This window comes from Pteropus alecto, unplaced genomic scaffold (assembly GCF_000325575.1).
Source record: "Pteropus alecto unplaced genomic scaffold, ASM32557v1 scaffold155, whole genome shotgun sequence".
NCBI classification, from domain to species: domain Eukaryota; kingdom Metazoa; phylum Chordata; class Mammalia; order Chiroptera; family Pteropodidae; genus Pteropus; species Pteropus alecto.
In genome coordinates this window covers 15,759,295-15,774,636 of record NW_006438113.1, presented here as the reverse complement: position 1 = coordinate 15,774,636, position 15,342 = coordinate 15,759,295, and the positions used below count along the sequence as shown (strand labels likewise).

Genomic DNA, 15,342 nt, shown 5'->3' with positions numbered 1-15,342 from the left:
CTTGTTGTCTGTTTTTCTGCCAATACCATGCCTTTTTGATTACTGTTGCTTTGTAGTATAATTTGAAGCCGGGCAGAGTTAAGCCTCCAAGCCTTGTTCTTTTTTCTCAGGATGGCTTTGGCAATTCGAGGTCTTCTATGCTTCCATACAAATCTGATGATTTTTTGTTCTTTTTCTTTAAAAAATTCCAATGGGATTTTGACAGGGATTGCATTAAATCTGTATAATGCTTTAGGTAATATGGGCATTTTAACTATGATGATTCTTCCACTCCAAGAACACGAATATCTTTCCATTTCTTTGTATCTTCTTCGATTTCTTTTAATAAGGTCTTGTAGTTTTCATTATGTAGGTCCTTCACATGTTAGATTAGATTTATTCCTAGGTATTTTATTCTTTTTGTTGAAATTACAAAAAGAATTATTGTTTCTACTTATTTTTCTGACACTTCATTATTAGAGTATAGGAACGCTGTGGATTTTTGAACATTAATTTTATATCCAGAAACTTTACTGTATTTGCTTATTGTTTCTAGTAGTGAAACCAAAGCATTTTTAAAAAATCATGTTAAGGTGCTCCTAGATATCAGTGATGGTCATTTTTCTTTAGTTACCAAAGCCTAATAATTTGTTTGGCAGAGGTCTCGTTTCTCTTTCAGGTGAAAACATAAGAATATGAGGATTACATTCCTCAAAATTATTAAACTTAGTAAAAGGCAGTTTCAGGGAACTTAAACTAAGGCTAGATAGTGATGGAGAGAAGAGATTTTTTTTCCTCTTTGTGCTCCCTTGTCACAGAAAAAATCTGAGCAGCATATCACTTAGATATGTTTCTGGTGGTTTAACTTATCATAAATTCATGTTCCAGTTAAAAACTAAGTAATGTAGGGCCAAATACCCCAAGTACATACACTGCCAGATGAAAAAAGAAGAAAAAAATAGGATTAAGGGGAAAATGCTCTTTGCTCCAATATCAGAAAATGACATACAGAATTTCTATATTTATTCTTTTTTTCCTTCCTTCATTTATTCATTGATATTCACCCAGCACTTACTATGCATAGAGCATTGCTCCAGATGCTGGAGATACAACAATGATTAAAGAAATTTAGGAACAATGATATATAAATGAATATGCAAAAAAAGAAGACATTAAAATAAATATGACGGCTCTTTGAAAATGAGAAAATACTACAAAACTTCTTTGTTATTATAATCTTTATCACAAGAGGATCTGGATAATTCTTGTGGACCATGATTACAACAGCTGCTACACAAGAGAAAGTATGTCTTGATGGGCTTGGATTTTCAAAGCAATTTTCACTGGCAAAGTTTCTTGCTTAAAGACATTTTCAAAATTCTGTTAATCTACAATCTGACACTTCTCAACTCTCATTCAGTCACAAATGCAGAAAGAACACCTTATAATTCATATTAGCCCTTCCAATAAATCAATTGATTTAGCCTGTAAACTATTCAAATTAAACTTCTATTTTCTCCACCAATAAATCTCAGGTTTCATATCCACAACCAGCCATGGACCAGAATGAAAGATTTAACGAAGCTTCAGCAGGTAGTTGTTGAGTAAGTGCTCTGATACATTTCCGCCCCATAAACATTTAATGAGACTTACTCCCAACAGGGTATTTACTACATCAATTTATTTCATAGCATTATATTTGCAGAAGCCAAATAGAGCAAAGGTTATTTTGAATCCTTTACCAATACAGCTCCCTGTAAATAAAGTGCAGCCATTTAATATACAAAATCATTTTAAAAGGCTAGATGCTCAATAAATTTTTCTTTATCTAGTTCAGACAGCCTCAGCAGTTATTTGTAACTCAGATATAAAGATATATATATATAATTTAGGCATTTTATACTATCTTGGGTATCCCTAGCTTTGACTGGAACAGAATTTTAAAGTTTGTTGAGACAGTATTAGGATTTCAGAGAAATGTTTAGTATTCCCATCTGCCTTGTTCAGAAGATGTGAATCAGCCACATATCTTGAGAAAAGGAAGACTCCATCACTATTCCTAGACTCACTTTATCAAAACTACACACACACACACACACACACACGCACACTTTCTCCTCCTCTCCAACCACTACCATTTCTTATCCGTAATGGCCACTTTCAACTAAAGTGAGAAAAGAGAGAAAAGAGAAGTCCCAGAAAGAAGAACAACTTGGAAATCTTCTGTCTTCTACAGTCCTGGGAATACACAGTGCAGTGTCAGGGATAAACTGGACCACTTAAGCAAGCATCCCTTGACATCATTCTGTTTGCTACTGTGAAAAATGATATAGAGTCCTATCTGTTCACTCTAGAAAACTTTACCTCACCATATTAGCCAACTCCTAAATACAGACTATTTCTACTTAAATGGCCCAGATACAAAGGCCTTTTCACTAACTCATTATTAAATCTTTTAGGCTTGGTTACATTTATCATTTCTCCGATGGTTCATAGAGACTAACAATCTTAGCATAACTTGTGTTGAATTTTAATTAAGCACATTAAGTTCTATCTGTGAGAATTTGGTATAGCACAGAAGTTAGAAATAGAAAGTCTAGGTTTACATCCTCACTGCTATCACTCAATAGCCTTCTCATTTGAGCAAGTTACATTACCTATGTAAGTCTTGGTTTTATTTTCTGTGAAAATTAAAATGCTTATCTTACAGGGACTCTGTAATAGTAAGTGTTTAAGTGGTAAGTGTTTAGCTATCAAGAAATGTTACATTTTAATTATGGGGGACCTAATATTCTATTAGTATCACAAGTATAAAATTAGTAAGAAACAGTCTTGCCCACGGGAGTTTTCAATCTTCTTATGAAGACAAGACACATGTCTAATGGACAAGTTTACTGAGTGCTCATTACACAGGACAAACAATTAGATGATGGAGCATTATTAAAGAATCACCACTAATTTTCTATCCTACTTAGACAAATAGTTCCTAAACTTTTCAAATAGATGCTAATAATTAGGAATTTAATAAATTTTCATATGGATGTCAGTCACAGAAATTGAATAATGCTGGATTAGAAAAAGAGACCTATTTAAAGACGTAATTAACAGAAAAGCACACAGAAAGGTTATTGTAAATTTAAATACATTAAGTATCTAATAATTTTATTGTGAAAGTAATAAAACTAAGAATAATATGAGGATTATATGTTATATGTTTAGTTTAGTTTTAAGTTAAATAATTTTAATTGCATTGATTCTTCATTATGTAAGAATCTGCTTCCAAATATTCATCTCCACTGATGATAATGAGAACTAAGATTTATTGAGCACTTATTAAGTACCAGGCACTGCTCTAAGCATTTTTATATGCTTCATTAATTCATTGATTCTGACAACACTATGATTGATATAGATTCTATTATTATCCCCATTTTATAGATAAGAAAACTAAAAGTTAAATAACTTTCCTAAGGTCACACAGGCAGTAAGCCACAGCTGAGAGAGGAAGTAGGCATTTGGGATTCAGAACTCTTATCCTTATGTGCTATACTATGTTGCCCCTGATTAATGAACTACATGTCTGACTTGGGTAGCCAATGATCTTTGACATCATACTTGAATGTCTGATAAATATCTCACACTCAACATGTTGAAAATTGAGTTTCTGAGTTTCTTCTCAAAACCAGCTTCACCCACAGTAGTCCCCACCATGATTGATGAAAACTTCATCCATCCAGTTGCTCAAGCCAAAAACAAAACAAAACAAAACTTTCTAATTATCTGTGGTAGACACAAAGGTGTACTGCCCATTTCCTCTTCGAGGTAGGACTTGCTGGCCAGCTATGAGGGGAGCAGATGGCCCCCAGATGCCAGTTTCTTCAGTATCTGTCTCAGCTGCAGGGGCTGCTCTCCACTCAAGACCCCTCAGGGTCATACTCTTCCCAGGGCAGGATAACCTGCTTCCAGTGACTGAAAGAGGCAAAAATGCCTGGCTTTTTTGCCTGACAAGGTAACTTGAGAACAACCTTCTTTCCAGAACTCCTTACTGATTGGTCTAGGCTTTCTAGGTCTGGCTTACAGGGAGACTTCTTCCTCTGCTTAGTCCTGCTCCCTTTCTCTTTCTCTTCACTCATGTTAATTCCTAATCACATAGTGTCCCAAACTCTGTCTGGTGGGTGTTTCTAGAGGACCCAGCCTGTAACACCAGCCAGGGCTCCTCCCTTTCTCTCATATCCCACATGTATTCTGTCAAATTCAGTTGGCTCTACTTACAAAATTTAGCCTTAATATTTATTGATGCCACATCATCTGAACTAACATGTAAGGTGGAATGAGGTGGTTCATGTAAAGTATAAGGATGGAACCCATGTTACTACAATAGCCTCCTGCCTGGTAGAGGCTGAAACACTAGCTGCCTGGAGGCCATTTTTCAGCTTCTCCCTTTGTTCCCCTTCAGTCTCTGAGCCACACAAAGTCAATGTGACCCTTTTAAGACTCAACTCTCCAGAGTCACACTTCTGCTTAAAACTTTACAATGAATTACAGTTAATTCTAAGTAAAAGTCAGAGTCCTTAAAAGCCTACCCAGCCCTCCGTAACCTAACCCCACTGGGTCTCTGACCTCAGCTCCTAATACTCATCCCCTCAGTCTTCCCATTCAGGCACCCTAGTTTCTGTGCTGACACTTAAATACTAAGGCACACCTTTAAGCCTTTGTTCTAGATCGCCATCTACCTGATTCTCTAACTTTCTTCAAGCCTTTGATAACATCTCACTTTTTCAGTGTAACATTCTATACAATTTACTTATTATCTATGTTTATTGTTTTTGTTTTTTGCCTATATTCCTCTACTCAACTGTAAGCTTCATGAGGGTAGTGATTGAGTGTATACCAAATACAAAGAACAGTGCCAATAATAAATATTTATGGAATGAATAAATCCTATATTTCTTAAGTTGATCTATATAAAATAAAGCCATCATTTCAATCTCATTAACAATCCTCAATTTAAATTTATTGACTTCTTTGGGAGAGATGTAAAGTAATCAGAAATCTGATAGAATATTTTCCTGCTAATAAATTCACTGGAAGGTATAAGATGATAATAGAGACTGATTGCATAAATGGACTTTTATTTACTCCTACTCTAAACTCTAACATATGTATCTGAAAACTCATTTCTGTTTATTTTCATATTGGGACAGCAAATCACATTTTACCCTTCTCATAACTTACCTCGAGCTCATCAAGAGCACTCCCCAGGGTTGCTGCCTGAGGTTCCGGTGGAGCTCGAGCATTCTGGATGCCTTGTGAAGCATTTGAAATTACATTGAGGGCATTCTGAATTTCTTCACAGACTGTGTCTTTGCTGGCCTTGAGGGAAGCAACATCAGAATGTTCCAAACAAGCCGAACAAATTGAATGCAAGAGTGGGGAGTTCTCCTTCAAAGAGGCCCGGGCCCCTGCAATTTCATCCCTCTGATCTGGAGATTTTAAGTCCTGAGGAGAAAAATAAAAAGAGAGGTGTCTTATATGAGTTATGGGAGAAAATTTATACAAAGAAGTATAAATTTTTTTCTGTCAATATATATGAAAAGATAATAGACACTAAGAAATCGGGTATAAGTTAAAATCAAGGCCATCAATTATTTTCACACTCCTTCAGATTCCGTCAAAAGTTCTACAATAGGAAAGCTGAGCCAATTTGCAAATAAAGATCACAAGGTGCAGGTGTGTAATACTGAGTAGATCTTACATTTGTCAGTCATATCCTTTTAAGTCAGAAAAATGCCCTGGCATTCACATGATTAAGTGAATTATAAGAGAACTTGAATTATATGGATGCTGATTACCTATTTCCATAAATGCTGATGATTGCATTTAACATTTTCTTTAAAAGTAAACAAATTCAGTTAAGAATACTAAATTGAGCCTCCCACCATTCAGCTATTTTCCACTTTTTGTCAAAAATACTCACTAATAAATTACTCCTGTAACTTTGACATTTATTCAACAGTTACTGAGCACTTAGCATATGCTAACCCTTGTGCCAGACACTGAGTATACAGATGTCAACAATCCTACAAGGACCCTGCAGTTTATGTTCTTGTTTGAGGGATAGGGGGCCCAGACATCTACAATAAACTAGGTAAACAAATACACAAGACAATTTCAGGTAGTGATAAATGCTATGAAGAAAACAAAAGTAAAATGTCATAGAGACCGATTTGAGAGGAGAAAGCTGCTTTAGCTTGGATGGTCAGAGAAGATATTTCCACTGAGATGACATTTATAGTAAGTATAAATGAAAAGCATTCCGAACAGTGAGAAGAGAGGAAAGAGAAAGTCCTATATAAGTGAAAACTAGCTCAAAATACAGTGAAAAACTCTGGCAAGCCCTACCTTAACCAAGTGATGAAGGTAAACATCGTTAGTGATATCCTATGGATATTGTATACCCCTTGGTATACTGTGACAAGAAGGGCACTTTCTCTCTATGGTGTTCTCTCCAAAGGCCCAAGATCTCAGTCTAATCATGAGAAAAACAATAAACAAAACCAAGTTGGGGAACATTCTACATGAGGCCTGAGCATTATTCCTCAAGATTGTTAAGGTCATGAAAAACAGCAAGACTGGCTGATAAACTCTCACAGGTCAGAGAAGACTGGGGAAACATGATACCTAAATGCAATGTGGTACCCTGTATTGGATCCTGGTAAACAAATAAATACCACATTCAAGGAAGAACTGATGAAGTCCAAATAAAGCCTGAAGTTTAGGTGACAATAATGCATCAATGTTGTTCGTTGTAACAAATTAAAAGAATAACAATGGAAGAAACCAGAAGAAAGGTAAATGAGAATTCTCTGTACTATCCTTCTAATTTTTCTGGAAATTTAAAAGTATTAATATGAATAGAAAGTTAATTTTAAAGAAAACTATTTCAAAGGACCTTAACAATAGCTTATTCATTCTACGTACACTATCTCATGTAATCCTAATTTTTTAAAAAAAAAAATCATGCTAGATATTATTCCCCATTTTAAAGATGAGAAAAATGAGGTTTAGAGTCTAAGTTCCTAACCAAGTGACAGAGCTAGAGAATGGTATTTCTTGTGCTTGTAACCTAAGTCACTGTGATGATAAACAATGATCCTAACAACTATGTTATATACTTTCCTGCACAGGAAAAATCTTCCTCATTTGCTATACAAGAATGAGGACTTGTAGACTCATAGTTTATAAATTGCTTCTAGATATAGTATTTTATTGATCATCACAACACCTTTGGCGGCATTAAGGCTGGTGTTATCAGTCCCATTTCAACTAAATAGGTATTTAGTGTAAGATTAGGAAGCTGGTAAAAGAACTGAGGTCTAAACCAAAGTCTTGCAAATCCCAAGCGTTTTTCACAAGACTCTGCTACCGAGGAATAATGATGCCTGAGGTTAATAAATGGCTGTGCTACTATATTTTTAGTTCATTCCTTTCTGAAAATAAAGGCTGTCTGCTACTTTATGCAGGCTTGGGGGAAGATTAACTTTTTTATAAGACGTAGGGAGGACAGAAGTGGCTGTCAACCCACTGTTCATGCACACTAATTACCTAAGAAAAGATACTTTGTGGTTTGCTTAGCTTGCTATGATTTCTCCCTTATATTTCTGGTCTGAGTTCTAGTTTCAGCTCTGTCATGAGCACTATGAGCTGGGTAGGTCTTCTACTCTTTCAATGTCTGTTTTTCCATCTATAAAATGGGGATAATGACATTTCTGCAAACATAAGATTGAGTATGTAGCACATCAGAAATGGGATATACTTGGAAAATAGTAGACACTTATAGAAAGAGCACAGAATTATTTTATTCTTGAATTTTATCAAACTTGGAGTACTGTCTTTGGCCTGTAATGGTCTCCATGATTTTCATATTCCCCACAATTTTATAGCACTGTCTATGTATATCTGAGTGACTGAGAGGATAAATAATTTAATGTTTTAAAAGGATGCACAACTCCTCAGAGGAATAACAATAAAAACTATAAATATTCAAAAAAAAAGCTAAAAAAAAATCTTTGCATATTAAAGTATAACCAAAACTTATTGCATAATTCCCTCTGAAGTGACCTACAGATAAAGTATACTTCTTTATCTAGAAAGGCAGGGTCAATGTTTGGCTAGTTTCTGAAAGGAGAAAGTCTGTGAATAAATATTATTACAAGGAAGGTTACAGTTAAATATTATTTCTTTTACTCTGATGGTGGCTATGTATATTTCATGGTAAACTGTGGTAACTTTAACACTGTAGGAACTTTGGAATTTAAAACACTTGAATGTATTTTTGGCATTGAGCCTAAGCTTTGTTATCTCTGCCCAAGGAAATTTTAGAATCTTTACTGAGCACTGCTCTTCCAAATAGCAAGCTGATAAAGCCCATGAGAAAGGAGAAGCTTGGTGAATATAACAAAAATGACATATTATGGCAGCTGGTGGGAGAAAGAAAGGCAGGTTACAGAGTATAGATAAGACAAATAAAGAAGACAATACCGTTTCTTCTAAAGGACATCCTAAAGGATAAAGTTAATGTAATAAATAGACACAAAAGCAAAAGGGGAACTAATGAGTACCAGCCTTCTAACAAAAGGTTATGGCGATATTTGTTTTTGTTTTGTTTTAACTAATGATAACCGTGAGTTAGAAGATTCATATATTGTCTATTCATCCTAAAATTTTAAACCACGTCAAAATAGGAATTAAATGGTAGGATCAATTCGACATGTCTTTGGATGGAGAAGTATGAAAAATTCAGCTCCTTGGGGATCAATACTTATTTAATATCTTTTTTTAAATGCTCCAGAAGAAAAAGCTCACATGAGATTTCTAAGTTAAGTAGACATTAAATGCTTCTAGCTGATGAAGAAATACACAGATGGGATTTTAAAAAGACCTTACAAGTCTGTGCAAGTGGGTAGAAAAGTAACATATGAGTTTTAACCCTGGCAAGAAAACAAAATATATTTCAGGATTTTAAAGATAAAAAGTATAAAAATGGAGAATCTCTAAGCTAATTAATTCAACCATTCATTCAACAAATATTGTTGAGATCCTAGCATACATCAGACAGTTTGATACTTATTAGGAATACAAAAATAAAGAGCTTAGAGATCAGAAGAGGAAACAAACAAAGTTCTATGTGATTAAAATAGTTATTCATAGCATAGAGGAAAGTCCCTCAGTCTGAGAAGACTAAAGAAAATTTATTAGAGAAGGTGACTCTTAAAAAATAACTGGAATTTTTCCCTGTAAACAATGCAGAACAACAACAACAAAAAACCCAGCATGTGCAAAGACCTGAAGCATGAGAGAGAAAAAGCATGCAGGCCTCTGCAGGTGGCACTGCCACAAATATAAGCATACCTTGCAGATATTGAAGTTCGGTTTCATACCAGTACAATAAAGCTAATATCACAATAAATCCAGTTACAAGAATATTTTTGTTTCTCAGTGCACATAAAAGTCTTGTTTATAATACTGTAGTTTATTATTTAAAAAAAACACAATACTGTAGTTTTTTAGACATACATTATATCTACAAAAAAAATATGTATGTACCTTGATTAAAAAATACTGCTAAAAAGTGTTCATGATCATCTGAGCCTTCAGTGAGTCATAATCTTTTTGCTGGTGGATGATCTAACCTTGATGTTGATGGCTGCTGGCCAATCAGGTTGGTGGTGTGCTGGCAATTTCTTAAAATAAGACAATGAAGTCTGCTGCATCAATTGACTTTTCCTTTCATGAACAATTTCTTTTAGCATGTAAGATTGTTTCATAGCATTTTATCCGCAGTAGAACTTTCTTCAAAATTGGAGTCAGTCCTCTCAAAGCATGCCACTGCTTTATCAACCAAATTTACATAATATTCTAAATTCTTTGTTGCCACTTCAATAATCTTCTCAGCATCTTCACCAAGAGAAAATTCCATCTCAAGAAACCACTTTCTTTGCTCACCCGTAAGAAGCAACTCTTCATCCATTGGTTTTATCATGACATTTTTGCAATTCAGTCATGTCTTCAGGCTCCACTTCTAATTCTAATTCTCTTGCTATTCCTACCACATCTTCAGTTATTTCCTTCACTGAAATCTTGAAGCTCTCAAAGTCATCCACGAGGGTTAGAATCAACTTCTTCTAAACTCCTCTTAATGTTGATATTTTAACCTTTTCCTGTGAGTTATGAATATTTTAATGGCATCTAGAATGGTGAATCCTTTCCAGAAGGTTATCAATTTACTTTGCCCAGATCCATCAGAGGAATTGTTATCTATGGAAGTTAGGGCCTTCCAAAATGTATTTTTAAAAATAAGACTTAAATGTAAAAATTACTCCTTGACTCGTGAGCTGCAGAATGGACACTGTGAGAGAAGATATGGCAACATCAATCTTGTTGTACAACTCCATCAGAGCTCCTGGGTAACCAAGTGTGTTGTCAACGAGCAGTCATATTTTGAATCTTTTTTTTCTGAGAAGAGCTGAACAGTGGGCTTAAAATATTTGGTAAACCATGTTGTAAACATGTGCTGTCATCCAGGCTTTGTTGTCCCATTTATAGAGTACAGGCAGAGTAAGTTTAGCATAATTCTTAAGGCCCCTAGGATTTTAGAATGGTAAATGAGCATTGACTTCAACTTAAACTCACCAGCTACATTAACCCCTAAAAAGATGGTCAGCCTGTCTTTTAAAGTTTTGAAGCCAGGCATTGACTCCTCTTCTCTAGCTATGAAAGTCCTAGATAGTATCTTCTTCCAAAATAAAGCTGTTTTGTCTATACTGAAAATCCGTTGTTAGTGTACTCACCTTCATTAATTAGCTTAGCTAGCTCTTCTGGATAACTTGCTGCAGTTTCCACTTCAGCACTTGATGCTTCACTTTGCACTTTTATATTAGGGAGATGATTTCTTTATTTAAACTTCATGAACCAACCTCTGCTAGCTTCAAACTTTTCTTCTGTAGCTTCCTCACCTCACACAGCCTTCACAGAATTGAAGAGAGTTAGGGCCTTGGACTAGATTAGGCTTTGGCTTAAAAGAACGTTGTTAGTGGTTTGATCTTCTATCCAGACCATTATCTAGCTTTTGATTTAAAGTAAGAGGTATGCAACTCTTCCTGTCACTTGAACACTAAGAGGCCACTATAGGGTTATTAATTGGCCTAATTTCAATACTATTGTGTCTCAGGGAACAGGGAGATCTGAGGAAAGGGAGGGAGATGGGGCAGGCCAGTCAGTGGAGCAATTAGAACATACACACATATTAAGTTCATCAGCTTATATGGGTGTTATTTGTGGTGTCCCCAAACAATTACAATACTAACATCAAATATCAGAGATCACTATAATAAATATAATAGTAATGAAAAAGTTTGAAATATTGTGAGAATTTCCAAAAGGTGACAGAGACATAAAAAGAGCAAATGCTTTTGGAAAATGTCACTGATAGACTTGCTCAAAGCAGGGTTGCCACAAACTTTCAATTTATTAAAAAAAAAAAAAAAAAGTAATATCTGTGAAATGCTAAAGTGACTCACAATAAATTAAGGTGTGCCTGTACAGGGGACCTAAGGAGGAACAGTGATGAATCCTGTTAGAAAAGTGAGCAAGAGATGCCACAGTAAAGAACTGGATGGAAGGGCAACAAACTCAGATATGTATTTTAAAACATTGCTCTAGCAATGACCTTCGAGTAGATTAAAGAGAATAAAATTGCAGTCAGAGAGACCAAGCAATAAGCTAGGCAATAGACAATGGGTGCCTGAATGTTAAATACTATTGCTAGGCTCTAATAGAATGAATCAAGAATATTTAGGGAGTAAAAATAATAAGACTGATATTTAGAATGAGTAAGGAATTATTTAGAAGCATCTAGAAAATTGTTCCAGCAATTGTGTATCTATTGATACATTCACCAATACAGGGAATACAGAATGAATAATGTGTTTGCAAGAGAAAGACGAAGTACATTTCATCATCTGCCAAATGAAAATATACATACATGGATTTAGAATTCAGAGGAGAGTCCAGGCTAGAAGTAGAGATCTGTGAATCACCAACCCATGAGGGTAAAGCCATGTGTGTGAAGGTTTCAGGGCCTTCACCCAGGATGAATATTACAATAAGAAGAACCTGGGAACCAGCATAAATTGTTTCTTGAGGACGTAAACCTGATCAATTTAAGAGGTAGCCCAAAGAGTCAACTTTATATTGTAAATCACCAAGAAATTGGAAAATACTGAACTCTCAAAAAACAAACAAACAAGCAAAAAACACATGCACACTCTAGAATATAGGATTTGAATTACTGTGGATAATTATGCTCACCATATTTTAAGAAAAGAGAATTAAATAAGTTTTTTTAAAAATAAGCAATTTGGAAAGACAGTATTACTTCTATATTGGGGAATTAAAAATATGGACTCTTTTCCCTCGAAAAAGGGAAATTAATATTGTAGGACACATGATAAAAATTTTGAACTCATGAATGAATTTGACAAGTTATTAATGAACTTCTTTAGTAAATCTAGAAACAATGGATTGAAGAAGTAGCTTTTTAGATTTGAGTGAAATAAATTAAAAATCTATTTGTTCATAATGCTGTCTCCCTCACTTCATTATAATTCTTTGAATGTAAGCACTATAGCTTATTTATTTTGTATCCCATTATTGAATATTATATGGCACATATTTGGAGCTTAAGATAATTTTTGGAATAAACAAATAGACAAACGAACAAGAGAAAGTTAAGTTAAGCTCAGGAGGGGTAAGAAATTTTGAATATGATTTTCCAAGAAGTCAAACTGGTAGAAAATACATATAATCTAGAGAGTTTGGACAAATTTGTGCATGACAATGTCATACAAAGCTAAAGAGTGAAATTAAACTATATCTATCTTTACATTAGTGATAATATTAGTAATACCGTTAATACAGCTACTTTAGAAAACTGTTTGATAATATCTACTGAAGCTGAACTTACATAAACCCCATAAGCAGCTATTCCACTCCTAGGAGAGGATACACACATGTGGAAATGTGTCCATATGTTCATTAAAAGACATATGCAAACATGTTCACAGAAAGCAGTCATCATAATAACCCCAAACTGGAAACAACCCAAAGTAATGAGAATGAACAAAATATAGCTACATGGAACAAGATGAAATATGGACTAAAAAACACCAGATACAAAAGAGCACATCTTGTTTGATTCCATCTATATAAAATTCAAACTTGAGCAAAACTAACCTATGGTTTAAAAAAGAGAATAGTGGTTACTCTTGAGGAATGACTAAAGACCAAGGAGCACAGGGACTTTTTCAATTCTGATAATTTTCTGTTTCTTGCTCTGGGTGCTGGTTACATGGTGTGCTTAGCTTGGAAAAATTCATTGGACTGTATGCTTATAAGCTGTACATTCTTCTGAATCTATCTTATACTTCATTTTAAAAGTTTACATAAAATCTAACAAACAAAAATGTTAGTAAAACCAAGCAAATATTCACAATTTGTGACTTCTCTTAATAAGAACACTAGTATAAATAATTTATGGATCTTCCTGTGTCTTATTCCCAAGATATTAAGAAAAGAATGAGCAAACTGGATAAGCAGTTCATTTATAAGTATCTTTCACCCATATTGAGGGCTTTTATTTTAAAAAGGTAAAAGAAAATATCTAAATGTTAGAAAAATACAAATAAGAAAATAAAGCTCCCACAGCCTGACCATCAGAAAGGGCAAAGCTAAAGAATTTTCACAGAAACTCATTCCATGGACCTTTGAACAAATTCTCATTTCAGAGAATCAGAGAAAACTTCCTTACTGAGCTACATCCCTCCCAAAGTGGAATAGCTCAGCAGATATTCTGCTCAAGAAACCAGAACAATATGCAAATGACCAAATTTCTCTTCCAGGTGTTTAAATGCGGTTCCTGGAGCTGACAAAACCACTCTGGTAGGGGAAGGAAGGGATTTTATAAAGAGCAGTTTTGTTTTCGTAAGACTAAGAAGATGTGCAGCAGAAAAGCTCATGGATATTTTGCTTTTTGGATTCCATCCTTGGTTGGCTTCTACCTGCAGCCTTCTTTCTGCCAAGATGTTGCCTGCTAACTGTTTCACTGGTCACTGGGCAGCTTCACGTTCTATCAGAAAACAAACTAGTACAAACACCTGCTACTTTAAATGTTTTTTTCCAACATAAATTAGGAAGTAGAATACTTAGCCTTAACTGAGCTGGGGGATGGTAAAACAAGAAGAGACTGTAGAGATGCAAAGAAAGTTTTGAGAAAAAAATAAAAATTTTAAAAAACTACAAGATTTTATAATTAAAACATTATGAAGCAGCTACATCCCTGCTGAAGTGGAATAGCTCATTGAGGCTTTCACTGCTTTTCAATTCTTATTTCCCATTTTCTATTTCAAATTAATAGGACACATTCAAAAAAAAGGAGAAAATAAAAGGGTTCTTCAAATTCAAATAGAAAACTGATAGTAGTATTAAGATATCCCCAAGGTATGCATTCTGACCCATTAATGTATACCTTCAGTGGTTGAAATACACGAAAGTGAATATTAATAACTCCAAGAAAACCTCTTAGGAAAACATTGTTAGTTAATTCTAACACAGACTACTGTGTCAGTAAAGAAAATGTATATGTAAAGTTTAGAAATGTACTACATTCATTTTCTATCCATCTGAAGCAAATATATATTATATCTGTCTATTATTTTCCTCAAATTTATATCTAAAAAATAAATTCTATCTGAAATTATCTACCATCTGACTAAAAAGGAATGACCAAAAAAACAGAAAAATAATGAGTTACTTCATCAAGACCCATTCATAATTCATACTTCCCTTCCATTTGTGTGTGTATTTCATCACTCAACCTAACAAGATTCAAATATCCATAAATCAGAAAACTTGTTCTCTAAAGAATAGATTTTTAAAACCTATGAACATTAAGTTGGATTTTAACACCTAGTCAAACAACAAGCCCAGGGATGTTGATGCAACTTCCTAATTAATAATCCCTTAAATTCATATACTGGTTTATCCTATTCAACATGTTTCCATTCATTCTTTCACAAAGAATCCCATGAGGAAATATAAAAAGTATTATCCCTAACTGTTGAAAGGACGTTTGTCCAAAGGCACACAAGATTAATAAAAACTGGTGGGTTAAATTGTATTTAAGAAAGCCAATATTTACTGAACAGCTATGATACCTCCTACATGAAAAAAACTCTCTATTCACTTTCTCATTTAATGGCCCAGCTATGAATAAAATCTAGGATTGACTCCTGTCTTAACACTCTT

The 15,342-nt window shown here is 34.4% G+C and overlaps 1 protein-coding gene across 2 annotated transcripts in view; it reads right to left on the bottom strand.

The window, feature by feature from the left end:
- CTNNA3 (catenin alpha 3) overlaps positions 1-15,342 on the bottom strand; it is a 1,378,877-nt gene that overhangs the window by 1,060,380 nt on the left and 303,155 nt on the right. For both annotated transcript variants that reach the window (XM_006915590.2, XM_006915591.2), the window contains exon 6: positions 5,215-5,478. In XM_006915590.2, the coding sequence (XP_006915652.1) occupies positions 5,215-5,478 (264 nt within the window). The remainder of the gene's footprint in view (positions 1-5,214; positions 5,479-15,342) is intronic.